This window comes from Gobio gobio, assembly GCF_949357685.1.
Source record: "Gobio gobio genome assembly, chromosome: 7".
Lineage (NCBI taxonomy): Eukaryota > Metazoa > Chordata > Actinopteri > Cypriniformes > Gobionidae > Gobio > Gobio gobio.
Genome location: NC_137103.1, coordinates 25,347,402 through 25,367,454, shown reverse-complemented (window position 1 = coordinate 25,367,454; position 20,053 = coordinate 25,347,402). Strand labels below are relative to the sequence as shown.

The window sequence follows — 20,053 nt, the reverse complement described above, 5'->3', positions numbered from 1 at the left end:
AGAGAGCGCGTGAAAGCAATAGGCTACGCCCATCAAAGCGCTGGCTCGTAGCCAAATAACCCCGCGTTAAGGCAAAAGTGGATGGAATTTGCTTTTCCGGATTTGTAAATCGCCTAATACTGAAGGATGGAGCGGTCCCAACAATAAAGGTCCCAACGTTGGAACCGCAGGCAGTGAGTAAGACTGCTTCAAATGTCTGTTTTTTGGCCTATGCCCATCAAGTAGCCCAAACATGACCACGTATTGATCAATGGAGCATGCGATGTATAGTGTGTACATTTGTTTAGCTGGCCACTATATGTGTATGTTTGTGTATTGTAAAAGCACTCCAAACAACAATACACAAAGAATGGGGAAATATTTTGAACTAAATAAGCGCGCTTCTTCATTCAAATGCGCTACTATTCCATGTCTTTCTATGTAAACACTAGCCTGACGCGCAAAACCAGTCCGCTTACTATAAAATCATGTCTACACAAACCACGCGTAAACACACACACACACACACACACACACACACACACACACACACACACACACACACACACACACACACACACACACACACACACACACACACACACACACACACACACACACACACACACACACACACACACACACACACACACACACACGATATAATTAAAGTATAAATGTGTAAATAACACAAGCCGCTAAGCATATTATATAGTTAGTGTAACTTATACCACATAGAGATGTCCTGCTCTAGTCGTTTTTGCTGCTGCTCCTGTTCAACTTCAGCCTCTGGGTCTGATTCCGGATCATAGATGTATGGCTGTATCTGATTAAAAGCCATTTTTTATGTTGAATAAAGTTTTTTCCCGCTTTTAGGGATGACGCAGCTTTCAGACGCACTCAACACAGTAACAGCGGCGCGCGCTCGACATTCTTTAGCTCCGCCCACACGATACGCCCCCAGCCGCACAGCTTTTTTCGGAAAGACTCGGAACAGCGCATCTTCCTTTTATAATTATAATAAAAATAAAGACTTTTCGGAGATATGCAGGATGCAATGCTACTCTATAGGTACTCAAGATTGACATGAGACTGACTGAAACTGAGTGTCCCCCCCCCCCCCCCCTTTAATGTTCTGTCTTTATAAAGTATCTTCTTATTAAACTGTTTTTACACTTACAAAGTTCTCAATGCTTCGGTTTGCATGTAGGGACCAAGGGGGTAGCCCAGCCCCCGGAAAGCGTACCACCCATAGGCGCGGTCATTGCTAACCAAGCCATCACCTGTTGTTAGCATCCCATTGACTCCCATTCATTTTGGCCTCACTTTGACAGTGAATATCTTTACATCTGAGGCGTTTAAAGACTCGAAAAACATTCGTCCATTGTTTATTTCTAAACAAACACGACAATGTATAAAAGGCTCCATTACCTTGTATCTTACACTATCGCCCCATTGAAGCTGTTTTTGTAAAATATAGGCTAACGGTTGCGTCATAACCACGCGACTGTGTCGCGCTGTTGAGCAAATTACCAAATAGACCCGAGGAGAAGCTCGTAGGCAATCTTTTACTGTCTATGAGGCAATCGGGGGGACGTGGAGTGAATTTAACTTCTTAAATAAATAATACAATAAAAAAAAACATTATTTTGTTTCTAGATTGCAATGTTACAATGTTAGAATGTAATGTGTTTTGACCCCTTTTTTGCACATAGGCCTATTTTGCACAGAGATATGATTTTCTGGCCATAATCGCCTAGCCCTACCTTATGGCATGCTTTAAATATTTTAGCTAAGCAGTAATGATACATTATTTTATCACTTGTTAAATGGTTATTTAACAATTACATCCAGTCCTGCGTAACTAAGTCGGTTTGTTTGTGCCCCAAAAAGTTTTTAGCACCAGCCGCCATTGATTTTAGACCAATAGGATTTCAGTGGGTGGATCTACCGGGACAACAGCAGAAATAGAAACCCGAGCCATCAATAAAATGCAGCAAATGCCACTAATAAAATATGACGGTGAAAATAAAGACTGCCTGTTGTCTAACCAAAGAGTATGAAACAAGCAAAACACCTGAATTATGATTGAGAACTGTACCGTCATTGTTCAATGTCCATCATTTATAAACAATTATTTCCTGTTTTTCTGTTCGTTTCGTTCCTAAAACAGAATGCGGATAATAGTGTTTTCCAGCATTACAAATCTAATTCTGATTCCAGGGAGAGGGGTAAAACAATACAAAATAGGTCATTGAATAATGCTTCTCAGGATAGACACACACTCATCGAGCAAATGTATTCCTGCTCTGCTGGTGAGAACAAAAGCTCAGGAGAATAACACACTTTGGCCTTGGACCTCCACACGAAGATGAAAGACGAGCATTTAGGACAGTTTCTGATCAAAAGAAGCCAGGAATAAAGGACTCTGAGTGCAAGTATTCATCTTGAAGTGCAATTGTGCGAGAACATGGGGATGAAGCATTTTCTCTGGAGAGGCTAGTATTAGGTTTATGCGAAACACAGTTATGCTAGTGCCTAATTTACAGAGTTCACTCACTGCAGCGGTTATTCAGACTGAGCTATTTCTTTGCGTTTTTGTCTATTGAATGATCAAATATATTAGCATTTAAGTAATAGGGTTTGGAATCAGCAATGGTTTCCTGATTCGATACAGATTCATAAGTTCTTGATTCAATTTGTTTCGAAGTAGATTTACAGCAAGACAGGAACTATACGAATAAATAACAAAAATGCTCACACGTCCACCAAAGCAAAACATACATAAACAAACTGATGTTGGGATTTTAGAAATCAACATCAGAACATTCAATTAATATCTTTTCTATTTAGAAATGCTTAATTTTATAAAGCGGTCGTGACAAAGTCACCCATGGCCAATTGACACCTATGATTGAAACCTATGATTCCAGATGAGTGTCAAGATGAGGTCAGAGAGATAAAAATAGCTCAACATCCATTATGTTCCTCCATGAAGACACATAGACACTAGCTAAAAGGGTTGTTTTGAATGAGGAAAGTCTTTTGGAGTGTGTCTATTGGAGAAAAGAAGAAACACACACACTTACACCATCATGATAATGAAAGCCAATCAATTGTTGGCATAGTCGACTGCTGCCACCGAAACATTACTTTGCGAGAACCAAATATGGAAAACTAATGAAGTGCAATTGAAATTCTGCTGCATCCAGCATTTTAAGAGTGTGAAATATTTCTCATTCAGTGTGTTATGGAAAAAAAACCGATCTAATAGGGTCATCCTTAGCTAATGTGTGGAAATGTGCTGCATTGTTTAATTCTCATGGTGAGCATTCAATTTTTAGAGCCATTGCACCCATCACACCAGTACAGAAAATGACTTGCAAAAGCGGCTATCTCATTTCTGTTTTAGTGAACCTCCATTCCTCAGAGGCAGTCATCCAATGGACCCTCTTTCCTCTCTCACAACGTCTCTCTCTTCTCATCTGCACCTCCAGCACCTCTATAATCTCCTCTCTCACTCTCATTACTCCTTTTCTTTCCTGTCTCCGTCCTGAGGGAGGAAAGGTGGGAGAAGTCTGTCATCGTTCTCTCCTGCGGCTCACTGCAAAAAAATCCCCTTGCTAAGACACAAACCAATGGACACCATTAAACTGCTCCACAGAGCGCTGCAGAGCCCCCAGAATAAATGCTGCAGGTTTGGGTGTCAAAGCTAGCCTCTCATCTTTTTACTTTTTAGTAGGGATGCACGATATTTATCGGACTGATAAATGATCGGGCGATATGGGTGAAAATGACGTCATTTTTATTGCTCCGATAAATAAAAGAAATCCGATAACTACATCCGATAAAGTACGCTTGGTGGTAAATCAGTCAATCAGTCTGATTTATCCGAGGGTGTGTCTCAATCAGCTAGTTCAGTAGTCAGGGCACTGATCAGAACTCATTGTCTGATGCCCTGATCAGTGCCCTGACTACTGAACTAGCTGATTGAGACACACCCCGAGATTCGTCTGCTTTCAGAGTGTAAGCGAATGTGTCGCGCAGCTCACGAATGAGTCATCATCTGTGAACATGTCTTCGCCGGTCTGGAAGTTTTTCTCTGTGGCAGCGGAGGACAGTGCTATTGCTATTTGCAAAGCATGTTCAACAAGGAGGAAAAAAGGCGTCAAGTTTTAATACAACAAATCTTATATCTCACTTGAAAGGGCGTCATCGCGGCAAAGCTGTATTAAAGGGGCCGGCTACACACTGCAAGCGTGGCGTGAGCATCTCAGCTGCCTGGTGTGTACGTTTTTATTTCGGCTCCCATGTTAACAAGTTAGAGCTTGCATACTGCCTGCGTGACATGCGCGGCTCGAGCCGTGCCTAAAACGCGTGCATTCTAGAAATAAAACCGACGCCTATTTTTCATGCGACACGCGTGGTGTGGCATTTTCTATGTCTTTGCACACCAGAAAGGCCTTCATGTTAAACATAAATATAGACAACGTCGGCAGTATTGACAGCAAACTATAGGCTACAGAATATGTCGTTCTGGATTGACAGGTGCAATATTTGAAAATCAATCTCTTTTTTTTAAATGACAATGACATCTGCATTTATGTGAAAACCTAGAGACTTTAAAACATCACACTGTCATTTATTAATATGTATTTGTGTCAAAAGACATATAAACAGCTTTTCCTATTCAATTTTGCCTGGAAACGCTTCCAACACGCTGATATGCGCGTCACATAAGAGCCAAAATAAAAACGGACACGCCATGCAGTTGAGACACTGCCACGCTTGCAGTGTGTAGCCGGTCTAAAACACGGAGCGACGATCCCCATTCAACTGGCATTTGAACATGTAAAAAGTTTTCCAGAGACAGTACTGGACAAAATTATGGATTTAATAGTCCTTAATGACCAATGCATTTGATCTATTATGTATTTGAAAAACACTTAAAGATACCTTCCTCATCCCTCATATTTCTTTTGTTAAACCATATAATTTCAGAGAAATCTCAACAATGCCCTATGCCCTTTGGTTGAGGATGCACTTTTTTTTGGTTGACAAATGAAATGGCAATGCATTTTATTCATGTATTTGATGTATTATGTATCCTCATCCTTATGCACTAAAGGTTAATATGCAGTTTTTATGCATGACATACTTAAATATAAATTTGTTGTTAATGAGTTAAGTGCAGATAAACCATAATCCTGTCATAGTTACATCCTTTCTGTTACTAAGTATTGTGGTGCCTTACACAATAAATAAAAACATTTGAAGAATTAGGACTGATATTTACCATTATAGTTAGGCCAGAGCTACTAAAATATCATTTTCATCAGTGCATCTTATATTTTCTATTCTCCTGGGTGCACGAACTGCAGATAATATGGAAATGATAATATAAAAATATGAACTTATTGGTTATCGTTATCGGTATCGGCCATGAGAAGGACTTAATTATCGGTTATCGTATCGGTAAAAAAAATGTATATCGTGCATCCCTACTTTTTAGACAACATTAATACTGTAGGTAGAATAGAGAGAAGAATATGGGGTGGGACATGATCTGGAAATTTTACAAACTGGTGTTCAAATCAAAGTTATGGTCACCAACAAGAGCACACACTGCAAAAAAAAAAAAAGCACTTGTGATGCACACGTTTGTTAAACCTCTCAAAAACCATGTCTGGGTTAAAATTCTCCAGGATAAATAAAAAAATTAATAAAATAAAAAAATAAAAAAATAAAATAAAACAAAAAATAAAGTAAAGTAAAATAAAATAAAAATTTAAATAAAATAAGTTAAATCAGTGCTGATTCTTATTACATTCTCATTGCTGTAGTACTTATTTTTTCAGTATTACAATTAAGGAAATACAGTAATAAAATATTTTCTTATTTTATGGGGAAAAAAGTTTTAGTTTTTTAGTCCCTAAAATAGGCTTCACTTTCTTTATGTATGTGTATGTGTATAATATACATACATATATTTATACACACATACATAAAGGATTAATTATTTATTTAGTTTATTTTCTAAATTGATTTGTTCTTTGTAGGTTTTGTGAGAATCATCCAACCGCTTAGCCACTCCAAATCAGTTATTGAATCCTCAATGGACGATGTAAACCGGCACAATTTACTTTATAACCCCATCAACACTTGGTGTACTTTCTGCACTCTTCATTAATAAAGTTACTGGCCTGCCAACCGGTCAGGAAAACAAATCGCCACTAAAGCAGTCATATCAGCGCATGCACAGTAATCAAAACAAAGCCATTACAGCAGCCGTAAACCTAAATCTAGCCTACAGGTTTATATCCTCATGGCTATTCATGCTTCCAAGGGAATCCAGAGAGAAGGCCGGTGGCATAATTCACTCGATTTTTTTCCTTTTAAATGTGCCTACGCCCAGGTGAATATGAGCATACACCAAAAAATTTCAATTAAAAAACTATTCAAACTTTCTATTATTCATGAACTAAAGGGGGCTCTCTTTATTGGTTATGTATTATTAATATCCTAGCGCTCGTATCAAAGACGATCCAATTTCATATCCAGCACTTGGAACCAAATTACACTGGGTTTTTTATTCATAGTTGAATTGGACCACGGGGCTCGCTCAGACTGGCCATTGTGCCGCCCACCATAGCTACAGTCGCCACGGTCACCGGAGAGCAGCCCCCCATCTACCCTCATCATATTGAGCTCTTCAATACTTTCACTATTGTTTTTTTTCCCCTTTCTTTTTTTAAAGCCATCATGTGACACAGATTTGGTCTGTAGCTGTGGCTGATGTATCAGATATAGAGCGCCGCTGATTAGATTTTCAAGGTAATGTTGGAACACGAGAGATTAATTGTGTTACAGTGAGGAGGAACATTGATTCATCCCCCAGCATGCACTTAGACCAGTCAGTCCACATTTCACATTGAAGATTGCTAGCACATGGATGGTTTCCACTCCTCTTAATATTCAATATATACTGTTTGTATATATATGAAATCCACTCAAAGGTACATTATGGAATTAAATTTGTTCAAAAATATAGAATATACCACTGGAAAGTTTGGGGTCGGTAAGATTTTTTTCATTTCTTTGAAATACGTCTTTTAGGCTCACCAAGGCTCCCCTGATTTTATAAAAAAACACTAATATTGTGAAATATTATTACAATTTAAAATGACTGTTACTATGTGAATATGTTTTAAAATGTAATTTATTGAGGCTCGTAGATAGGGAGCAGCTCCGGTCTACGAGGAACTAGAGGCCCGACGGAGAGGACCAGAGGACGACCAACTCAGAGTAAAGTTCCATTCACACCAAGGACGATGGCTATAATGATAACAATAAATATATAGTTCTACAAATCTTTCTAAATATAAAAGAATTGCCGAGTCCACACCACAACTATAACGATGACGGCACAGTAAAACAATATCATTGGAAACACTTTCAGAAAGATTTTTTTCCTGGTGATGAACTATAAAAACATTGACAGCCAATTAGAATCCATCCTGTTTTAAGAGCTCGAGCATTTAAAGTGGCAGATGACAAAATCAGGGTTGCCAAGTTTGTAAACCAGCTCAATAACGGACAACACTAGCCCAATCACATTCCTTGGGTGGGGTCGATTCAACCCGCGGACTAAAATAAACAACCCGTGGCAACAGTGTAAAAGTAGCCCAAATCTGTGGGAGACAGAAAGCATGCATTCTGACTCTGTTAAAGAGTTGGATTCTCATGCTAAACATCGCCAAACATTTGAAAAAACGAGTTGGACGTATGATGGGGTATTTCAGTTCCAAAAAAACGCAGGCGGTGAGTGAAACTGCATCAAATGTCTGTATACAGTATCACTAGTGAATCGAAAGTTATCCAGGGATAATGCCATGATGTAGTGTGTGTGTGTTCGTGACTCTTTAGCTCCGCCCACTGCACGTCTCCACGAGTTCGGCTGTTTTTCAGAAAGAAACGGTACAACTGTATCTGTCTTTTATAAATATGATAAAACTAAATAATCTCCAGAGATATGAAGGATGCAGTACTACTCTACAGGTAAACAAGATTAACATGAGACTGGCAGAAACCGTGTGTGTTCTGTACCTATTAACATATCGGTTACCTTCATTTTAAGATTTTTGTTTTTCCAGAGTGTCTTTATTCTCTCTTAAGCTATGTTTCCCCTAAATTATATACTTTTTGTCATTTATATTGATACGGCAGCATAAAAATGACAGGAAATGACGGAGAGAACGCATACAGGAAAGCTATGGAGAAATTGCATGATAATTTGAATGTCTTACCCAGATCCATGCTCTTAGACGACTTCACATGATTTTGTTGACCTCCGTCAGTCAAAGAAGTGTCAGCTGAATGAAGACCTGAACTCAGACTGGAACACACACACACACACACACACACACACACGCACACACACAGAAGGCATTTCTTCAGGATCTCAGTTCAACAGTATTGAGTTACTGCTTATAACAAGGAAAAGGGATACACAACTACAAATGTTTACTAGTGAGAAAAGTAGTCAGTGGGTTTACCTTATGTAAATCAATCACCATACCATGTATGATACTTGCATTGTAATAATTAAAAAAATAGTAAACTACACTCGCTTGTAAAGTTAAAATTTGATTAGGTTCAGGATGGTTTGAAATAATTATGGATTGTGGCTTGATGGACAAAACTAATGTTTACATAGCTATACTGGGATGCAGTTGACAGAAAAAGTATGCCATGAGCCATGCATAGACAAAAACACAAGCCACTTGACCAAGTGGTGTCAAAATGAATCGACTAGCCGGTGCAACCTCTACAAGTAAAAAGAGACACGTTTGTCAATTTTGGTCCAAGGCAAATCCATGTTACCTCTGCTGGAGCTTCAGGCTGTCCTGTCTATGAGGATTACTGGCAAAACCTTCATCATCCCCCTCTTCCATGTGACTGTATCCCCCATTTGAAACTGTGAGAGAATGGGCAAACCATAGGGAGAGAAAAGCAATCATTAGAGCTCTGTGGAAATATTATGCGGGCTCATTTAAGAGAGGTCTGCTGGGGTCAGGCCAGCGGTGGAGAGAGGTGACAGTCTGGTTCGAGCGCTGAGACAGACAGACAGAGATGGAGACCATTATCAGCTCCAACACACTGCAATATCCACTCACCTTTAATGATCTTTCACTCCTATGATAATGGGACTGGGGCCTTGGATTGACTTGATTTTTCTCTAAGCTTGGTTAAGCTTGTAAGAAAGTGTGTGCGCCTGTCTGTGGCTCTATAACTAAACGTGTGTATTATTACTATTATTAGCATATTTAGTCTTACTTTTCATCTTTATCCTTCTTAATTAGTCTTGTTTAATATTACTTACTATTATTTATAAGTTTATTTCTTTGAAAAATATTTTTTTTTGTTTATTCTACACTGATGCATTCCATTTTACAGTATATACCATTCAAAAGTTTGAGGTTCGTAATATTTTTTTTTCAACATAAGTCATTTATTTGATCAAAAGTATAGTAAAAACAGTAATATTGTGAAATATTATGATATAAAATAACTTTTCTATTTAAATATATATATATATTTTTAAATTATTCATGTGATGCAAAGCTGAATATTCAGCATCATTACTCCAGTATTTAGTGTCACATGATCCTTTAGAAATCATTCCAATATGATGATTTGCTGCCCAATTATTATTGGTGATTAATTATTAATAATGGTTCTTATCATTATTAATGTTGACCGTTTTTACTGTTTAATATTTTTGTAGAAACCATAATATTTCCTTATGATTCTTTGATGAATAGAAAGAACAGCATTTATTTGGAATAGAAATCTTGTGTAACATTACACATTTCTATAGTCACATATACATATACATATACATATACATATGTATGTACATTTATTTAATGCCAATAAACCTACTAATCTGAAAAAAAAAACTAATTAAATAAACGAGTTAGAGAGTGATTGTTAATGAGTGTATATATTTGTTTATGTGACATACTGTGTTAGCAGGTTAAAAAGATGAAACCAACAGCACACCAGAATGTGTAGAGGAGATAAATGAAACAGGAAGTGCAGTTAGCAGGATGATGCAGTGATTGTGCACTCGGTTAATGTCTCATTTGCCTAAACAGAGTACACATTTCTGTTGCCTGGCTCTTGCTTGCAACACAGAATCCTTAAAACCACCTGCTGAAGAAAAAGACACAATACGCTGTTTCTGAGTGTGTGTGTGTGTGTATATAACTCAAGGACAGTTTATGAGCATTACCCAGACTTCTCATTATTTAGTTGATGTTGTTTTCAACTACTGTATCTAAAGCCCCACATGACAAAGACACAAAGACCTTATTAATGCCTGTTAGGCCAAATAGTGCAGAACCAAAACAAAGGCTGGAGGTCTTTGTCTGATAGCTAACAATGTAAAATTGAAAACAAATGCCTCAGATTCCCAGACACTTAGCGAACGCATTTTATGAACTATCTACAGTATGAACATACACTCATGAATAGTTCCAGAGATAGACTGTCCTCTTGTAATAATTTCCTTCATAATTTCCTTTACAGTCAACTGCATACGACAGCTAACAGTGTATGTTGGCTGTGAAAAAAACACATACATGAACAAACTAAATTACAAAAAAATAGCAAATATATATATAAAAAAGTATTTAAAAAATTTGATTCAGATTTTATATATATTAGGGCTGGGTAAAAAAATATTGATTTCTCGATATTAATCGATTATCACTTTTACAAAACAATATCGATTCTTAAATCCCAAGAATCGAATAGTCTATTTTTTTTACGAAATTCAAAAACATAAATACAATTTTGGCGTGAGATCGCTCTGCCGCAGCTCAGCTCAAGAGAACCAGCAGCGCGGAGCAAACATGAACGGATCTTCTCTTCCGCCTTAATACCAGTTACAGCGCGAAATAAACACGAATGAGCTTCTGAAAGTGTGTTAAAAGATACAGGACAACTTACCGAAATCCGTATCATGTCGCATAGAATCGCTCAATCAGTGTTTCAACCGCAGAAAGATGTAAGTAAAACGGCTTACAAGTAAATGTCACGTAACGTCATTACCTCAGAAAAACCATATCCATAAACTCTATTCATAAACTCGTCCATAAACTCGTTAGTCAGCTAGAAAAATGAACTCTAGAGAGGAGCATTTTGCTAATTATATGCACCATATTACATAGGATATATTCATTGTCAATGTTCTTCATAAATCTGGCAAGTTTTTATGACAGCCACCCTTTAAATGTTTATATTTCAAAAAAACTAATTGGAGAAGAATTATGATTATGTAATTGTAAAGTTAATATTATAACTTTATTATTATATAAAAAACATAATTTAGTGTCATTTAAGTGTTTTTTACCTTCAATATTAGTAGGCTAATGTAGTAGGCCTACCAACTGACTCCCATGGTTTACAACATTAGTTCAGAAATTAATTTTCCTTGAGAAAATTTTCCATGTATTATACTTGATACATATCCAAAATAATCGATATTGAATTGAATCGAAAAGAATCGAAAATCAAATCGAAAGCATGTGAATCGAAATCGAATCGAATTGTGAAATTTGTGTCAATACCCGGCCCTAATATATCTATATAATCCATAATAAACACACTTGTTGGCTCTATTCTACTTGATAATGTCACATGAACTTGCCTTTTTTTAACTTGATTTCGGTGAGAAGAAAAAAAAAATCAATAAAGTTCAATAACATACAAAAATGTTAGATTTTTAACTTTTTTTTCCTGTAGGCTGCTGGGATATGGATAGCACGTTGTTCTCTGTCTTCTTGATGGAGTGTCTGTGTTTTGGCGGAGTGGAGCTGGATATCGGTCCTGACAATCACATAGATCAGAGCACCCCACCCAGCAGAACTTCATCATTACTCATCAGACTGCACTGGGATGACTGCTTATTAGTATTATATATCTCATCTGTTTGTGTGCTGCACAACTGCCATAATACATCATGCACACAGATACATGCGTGCACACACACACACACACACACACACACACACACACACACACACACACACACACACACACACACACACGAACATACACACACTTGAGAGATGAACTGATGTTGGAGTGAATGAAAAAATGGATGTGTATTGCACACAAACACACGTACACACATTTGCAGCCATACACGCTCACGATTATTTATCTGCTAAAGTGTGGCGTAGCCGAAATGAAATAAGTTGTTCCTTCAGAAGATGATGGATCAATGGCTCTTCCAGCTAAAACAGGGTTATTAATCCTAAACGGTGTGTGCTACCAGACCTCTCGCCTGCAATAGCAAAACACCTCCTTATGTAAAACATTAACTGAAATAAAAGCCATGTTTCTCTCCGAGAGGGCTGGGTATGAATCTATTACCACAGACACTGGACAGATATAATATTTCACATCTGCGAACAATATTCATAATGACAGTAAGCGGAACAGGGGAGGCTTCGCTGCACGAGTTTTACTATGAGAACATGAGGCATTTACTGTAATAAAAATATTGTGTTAAAAAATTGTAAATGCTCAGTACAGCAGCTGTGGTAATTGAAGTCACATCTTAGTTTAGTTTTTAGTTAAAAGACAATTGCCTTGGCAAAGTCATCAAATTCCTCTAATTACTGCAGTCTAAATTACTCTACAAAAACACATGTGCATTAGCTGAACCTAATACTAATGAAAAATACTGTTTTCGTTTGTGTTTTAGCTAAAAAGCGCTAAATTCCATTGGGGATTTGACATATCTCAGATAGCACACACACTTTTAAAGATCGCTTCACTTAGAAAACATCTATTGTTTTACATCTAAAACGGTTTTACATACATTCTAAATCAGAAACATCTTAAAGACATTTTCTAAATGTCTATTTAACATCTGACAGGAATTAGAGATGCTACCAACAAGAATTTAGATCTTCTCCCATTCAGGAAAAATGAACGGGACTAGCTGATGCGAGGAGTAGTCAAGATGGCCGCCGAGTGAGAACTTCTCCAAGACTTTTACAGATGTCACCACAAATAGCTAGTTTTAACAGAAGGCATGCAAGGAGCGAGAGATAAGTGAACCTTTCCAACAATTATAAGAGTTTTTTGTAGCTGCGGCATAGTGGTTAGCACATACACATTTAACTGCCCATGCATTCCAATGGCGATCTGAGCACATGGTATATAGCGCATGGCGCAAGTGCACTTAGGGCGTGTCCAAATCCACTTTTGCTAGTTTAACGACGGGAAAACATATCGGCGTGCATGGTCTAAAAGGGTTGTCCCTATTCTCCTAATGAGTCATGGGTGTGTTTTGAGCATAACGTGCAATAAACTGAGTCTCATCTCCCATTCCATTTAAAAGCCAGTTGTGCTCGCGCCATGGAGGAATTTGCAAGCAGAAAAACTGAACGCATCTCCAGAGCGCAATCCTTTTATTTTTAATATTTAAAAATGTTTGTGTGCTGCTGCGCGTCCCTGTGTGTAATAAGCAAAGTGTACGTGTGTTGTGGACCCACCTATAGGTGCACATTACCAACGCGCTCTTTAAATAATAAAAAAAATACTGCACAATCGACTTTAGACCAGGTTTTTGTTGGTCAATGGCACAGTTGATTTCAGTTGCCTCAAAATAGCAACGCGCCAACAATGCGGCTAAACCCACTCGTTTTCAGACCAGCACACTTGCATTGGCGAACAGCTGGACGTGACGGGTCGGGCTGAAACTAGTAAAAAACACTTTTACTAGGGGCCGCATTGCACCAAGTGTATGATAGGGCCCAAACTGCAAAAAAATGCTTTTCTTACTTAGTATTTTTGTCTTGTTTTCAATCCAAATATCTAAAAAATCTTACAATAAGAAGCATTTACAAGACAAGCAAAAGTTTTTGTCTTATTTTGGGGGAAAATAATTCAAAATTAAGGGAGTTTTTGCTTAAAATAAGCAAAATAATCTGGCAATGGGGTAAGCAAAAGAATCTTAATTCAAACAGAAAACAAGATTATTTTGCTTACCCCATTGGCAGATTATTTTGCTTATTTTAAGAAAAAACTCTCTTAATTTTGAGTTATTTTCCCCCAAAATAAGACAAAAACTTTTACTTGTCTAGTAAATGCTTCTTAATGTAAGATTTTTTAGATATTTGGACTAAAAAGAAGACAAAAATACTAAGTAAGAAAAGCATTTTTTTGCAGTTTTCCTACCCTTAACTTTCTTCTGAATATACTGTATATATGAATACGGCAATCATTCAGTACCATAGAATAATACCATAGTATTATCATATCTGATATATCACTGCATGTGCTTTTTGTAAAGGATAGCAAAAAAGGCCTGAGATAAAGCAAATAAACAAAAATAGTCATTATTTAAATAAACTCAAAGTTCATCTTCTCATGAAGGCGTTGGAGGGCAGAGAAAAACTCGTCCCACACCAGAGATGGACAGAGTTCAGAAACAGTAATATTCATATCAACCCACTCTTCCGCCCTCTCCTCAGCTCCCGGCCCACTGATATGCAGGGTTATAATTAGAGCGACTCTCCCGAGAAGCACCACTTCAAAAGCAAACACAATACACATACATATGTACGAAATCATTAGCTTTCATTTACAGCTCAAACAACTACCAGTAAATTACTTCCCTCAGCCCAAATGGATATGCCATGCAAAAAAAATCAGCACCCTCTTGATGAGGGCATTATGCATTTTAAATTGTTACGCTATGTTGCGAGCGGACCACATTACTGTTGTGCCTGTGGAAACATGGCCTAGATAAAGCGCACATCAACTTAATGATTTCAAGGTCAGGGCGAGAGAAACCAATGCAAACACACAAATCACAGCACGAGCGGAGGGCTTGGTTTCCTTTTTTCCGCTCTCCTTGCTGATATATTTTCTTGGCTTACAAGACAACCGTACCTAGAACCACTTTCTGAATATTTTTGAACTGCATATATTTATGAATGTGAGCGCATCGGTCTATCAAGGAAATAAACAATGGGGAGAAGTGTGAGGTGTCATGGAGGGGAGATATGCAGCTGATGCAGCTGATATTGGACTATTTGTATTATTTCTTAGCCCAATGAGTACAGTGTGTGCGAAATGCGCTCCTCTGGAAAAGCGGCAGACGAGTGAAGCAGGCAGCTCCATTTTAAGCCTCCCTCTCTCTCGATCTGTCTCTAGTTGTGTTGAAATCCTGCAGGAGGAGTGTTACTCTTTCATGTTCGGTTAAAGGGATCGTCCACACGACAGGCTATGCACACAGGCATTTCACATGAAAAGAATTGCAAATGTGCCCCAATTCTCAGACGAGTTAAACTTCCAGTTCCTAATACAGCTGTGATAAAAGAGTCTTTCCAGGCATGAAAGAGAGTGAAAGAAAGACAAAGAAAGATAGTACATGTATGACAAGCACACTGTATCGATAGTGACAGACATTCATGTACAAATATATTTCCAGTATAGCACATGGACAGACTCAGACAATTGCTCCGTTACAAAACTTAGTTAGCAGCATTTAAAAGGCCTCAATATATTTCGGCCCTCATGAGGCAACTTAATCCATAGAATAAAACTGATATTAAATACTAGGCTTAATATTAGACTTGCACTGATAGGCTGACAATTATTATCATGTTATGTTTGATAATCAAATGACCATATTACAATTCTATATAATTTTGTCTAAATATAATAAAAAGGAAACACTAAAATTTAAAAATCAGCCATTAAGTGAATTTAGGCATCACAATATTACAGTATAATGTACAGTATGAACAATGGAAATTCATTTTGAGATTTGATAAAGATCAAATTTAACTGTGTTATTAAATTATTAATGATTTAAATATTAACTCGAAGTGAGCATTAGATGACAGCAAAGATAATATAAATGTAAAAATGCTAAAATATAGTAAAACTATTATATTGTGAAATATTATAAAAATTTAAAATAACTGTTTTCTATTTGAATATATTTTAAAATGTAATTTATTCCTGTCATAGAAAAACGGGTTTTTCAGCATTATTACGCCAGACTTCTGTGTCACATGATCCTTCAAAAAATGATTCTAATATGCTGAGTTGCTGCTCAAAAAAACACATTATCAATTATTATCAAAGTTGAAAACAGTTGTGCAGTTTCTAAGGATTCTTTGATGAATAGAAAGTAAAAAAACACAGCATTTATTTCAAATATAAATATTTTGTAACATTACATGTCTTTACAGTTAGTTTTGATCAATTTAATGCCGTTGTCAAGTCGCACATTAGCATGACCATGTTTTGCTTTTTATTCTGTTCATATTATTTTGTGTTCAGATATCAAAAGTACTGTTTGTTTTGTTTTGACCACCTTTAAGTCAAAATGAAGAGTCAAACTTTATCAGTCTAGCTCATGAAAAGGCAATCTGCAAGCAAATGCTCTGCAGACGACAGAAATATATTAGCACTAGATATCTGGGTGGCCTTCTCCTTGAAAGTCTCATTGCCGCACGGACCGACTGTGAGATAAAGACACAGCGAGCCCATCACTCACCCGCACATCGCTCATAGATGCTGTTCATCACCATGGGGGGCTGAGTGCTGCCGTCTGATTGGCCGAGGTGCCCTGCCTGTCCCACACAGCTATCAAAGGATCGATTGAGAATTCGCCGTGCTTCCTGGAACTCCTGCGAGAGAAAATTAGAGAAGCCGTGTCACTGTATCGATTCTGTTTGTGAATTATGGAAACAGAAGAGGCAAATCTGAGCGCCAGGATAGGTAAAGACTTTCAAATAGCAGGCCGATCGTTACGCCAGCTTTGGCATTCATCACAAAACAAATGCCACATTGAGACTCCGCTTTTGGAGGAAGGAAGAGAACAAAGAGATGAAAACAGCGCAAGAATCTGCTCCTGGAAGTGCTCTTGATTCATCTGATTAGTCTAGATGTCAGTGGCATGAAGGATTTAAGCCACTCGCACAGATGTTACAGATTTTCTGTCTCTTTCCCCCAGAGAGAAAAAAAAACTGAATGGTAATTCATTTCATTATCTTGCCCCCAGGCCTGAAGCGCCACTATGAAATATGTTAATTCGATTGGCAGATTTCGAATGCTGGAGAGAGGCAGAGTGCACCGCATCAGATGGGTCTTCTAATGGCCTGTTCGGATACTGCACATGTTGCCGGCATTTGGTTAACTGTGGATCATTAGGAAAGCAAACCGCTCACATAAAATCTTGTAAATAAAGGTGTGTGTATTATTTTTTTAGGCCCTGAGGGTCTGAAGGTCTGAAAACAGCAATTATGGAGAAGGCCAAGAAGTCATGTCTCCACTGGAATAGAGGGCACCTGTTATGTTTAAACATTCATGTTTTAATGTTAAGAATTGGCTGAGGTGACTGGGAAATATGTAGAAGACCAAAGGCTAGAATACACTACATGAGTTTCAAAAGTCTGAACAGATTTTAAAAACACTAGGACCTATTGTGCAAAATTCACTTTTACATGGCGTTTGAACATTGATGTGTGTCCACAGTGTGTGTAAACAACCAACCTATAATGCTAAAAATCCACCCACTCATATTTTTTTTATAATCCCCATAAATCATAAACAGTCTTTCCAAAAGAACTGTTCCATGACTGCCCATGACCGGTGAGGTCCCGCCCTGATCCCGCCCTGAGTGAGCCACAGCAATCCGCAATTTCTGTTTACTCGCGGTAGCAGCTGGAGATATACAATGTCTGCGCCAATTTAAAAACATTACAAATGTTTTGTTATTGGATCCATATTGGTCTCCATAGACTCCTGGCGTCTGAGCCACTGAGGACACCGTGGTTGAATTTCATATGAAGGAGATGTGCTGAAGAAAGTCATTAAAGTGTTATTTGCGCAAATCATTTTTCACCGGATTGCTTCACAAAGGGTCAGTTCAATGCTGGATTTGCATAAAAGTTGTTTCTGAAAGATTTTCAGATTAACATGATGGTACATGCCAGTCTATGAGTTGAATCAACTTAACCCCACAACAACTACATACATTTATCCACTATCCCTTCAGAAATGTGCGGTTGCATTCTAAAAGTTGTAACTTCTTCCTGAAGTGTCAGACTCAAACATGTAAGGCTTAACACCGCTACTGACAATTTCTGACATTTTGGCTGCGTGAAATTCTCCAGTTTTGTTGTTTCTGGAGTATCTGAAGCGCAAGCTTTAAAGGCTCTTACCTCTTCTGGAAAGTGGGCGGGGAGCCGCAGCTCATTTGCATTTAAAGGGACACACACATCATGAAAAGGGGCATAATAGGTCCCCTTTAAAATAGTTACAGAGAAAAACTGGGCATCATACACCAACAAAGTGTGGATCACAGACTACCAGACTTTCGAGTCGTTCTAAACACAAGCTCACACAGAAACATGCACTTCCCTACTAGGAGACATATGACAAATAATTTTTATTTTTTATGACAAAAAAACATATCTGACTGGATGGAATCAGTCTGTGAAGCTAAAATAAATCAGAATGCGTGTCCATCATGCACTGTGATTTTCTGTGATATCTGTCAACTTCGGCTGCCCGAAATCTGCAGACTTTGACTTTTAGAAAAGCTACCACCAACATGTCCAAACTAGCACCATATTTCATTTTCCATATTCAAAATATACTCAAAAGTGGATGAGCGCAGAAGGCATGTTCAACACGTGCAGTACAATTGCTTTTTCATACTCTACCAGACATCAGAGGGCAGCACTGAGTCATGTAATTTACAAAACATTCGCTCGGATAGAAGATAGAAGAAGAAAAGTAGCGGATCCACCATTGCATGCAAAGTTTAGAACAAGAACCAAAACAAAAGAGAATGATATGCTGCTTTGTTTACTGTTCTTTAATGTTGTTTTGTATGCTCTTCTTCGACTACTGCACAGTGCATCACAACGTATTGTGTGTGTATTGCCACCTAGTGGACTTTTCTGTCTCGACATTCCCCTTGCAAAAATTCGTCAGCACATCATAGACGGTGTGCATGGACAACCGTGTACCCTCCCAATGACAGAAATTACGTCACGCGGACAGTATACAGACCGTTGCGGAAACCAAACGGCCGAAGTACTGTAGAGAGATGTTTGTGTAGAACTAAATTAAAAGTGTTTTTGGTGCAAGAAAGCTTGACTAACATCTTAAGTGGACTTCGGGGGGAAATAAAACGGTACAGAAGTGTATAATGTGGCCCTTTTAATGTTAACGGCAGTAAGAGCAGGTCTGTGGAGGAGGTGGCCTGTGGGGAACAGAACGCAGGGCTGCCAGGAGAGGAAACTGTGATGGTGACTAAATGAGATTACAGGAGGGGATCAATGAGGATTCCCCAGCCAACTTTTCCATTTCCCTTATAATATTTATCAGAATAAAAAAGGAGGACACAGCTTGCAATTTTGAGAGGATGAGATTCTGAAAACGCAGCTGAATCAATAAAAATTAACAGGAAATGTTGGGGGTGGGAAGAGGGAGTGTAAAAAGTGTAGTGTGGAGTGTTTTAGGAGGTTCATGCAGTGGATGGAGGGATGCTAGGATACAAATGTTGTTGCACTGAAGGTTAACTAGGAGCTCAGAGGTATGGCTTAGCCATTTACTTCCTACCTCATCTGGACAAGACCACAGAGTCCTTAGGTAAAGGCCAGAATGCACCTAGCTGGGACAACTGTCAAAGAGTGGTGAAAATCACAGCCCAAAACAACATATTTATTGCTTAACATGCAGCTATTTGTAGTTGCTATTTGTAGCTGCTGTTTGGTTTTTGGACCAACGAAATTCCACTGTGATAAAACAAACACAAAGCAAACAACGTCTTGACATGCAATGCTGTTTAAGTTCACAGCTGAATTCAGAATTGAACTGAGAATGCAGCAATCAGGAACCAAAATTCTAATTAAAATTTAAGGAAGTTGAATAAAATTAAATTTCAAAGAAATAAAACCACTGTATTGTAGAACTAGGAAATATTTTACAATTAGTATATATTATTTAATACAATTATGTCAAT

General features: G+C 38.0%; 1 protein-coding gene across 6 annotated transcripts in view; it reads right to left on the bottom strand.

Moving 5' to 3' along the window:
* pard3bb (par-3 family cell polarity regulator beta b) overlaps positions 1-20,053 on the bottom strand; it is a 420,195-nt gene that overhangs the window by 174,722 nt on the left and 225,420 nt on the right. For all 6 annotated transcript variants that reach the window (XM_079821284.1, XM_079821281.1, XM_079821283.1 and 3 more), the window contains exons 14-16: positions 16,574-16,706; positions 8,863-8,956; positions 8,286-8,374 (exon numbers count right to left, since the gene is read on the bottom strand). In XM_079821284.1, coding sequence (XP_079677410.1) covers positions 8,286-8,374; positions 8,863-8,956; positions 16,574-16,706 — 316 coding nt within the window. The remainder of the gene's footprint in view (positions 1-8,285; positions 8,375-8,862; positions 8,957-16,573; positions 16,707-20,053) is intronic.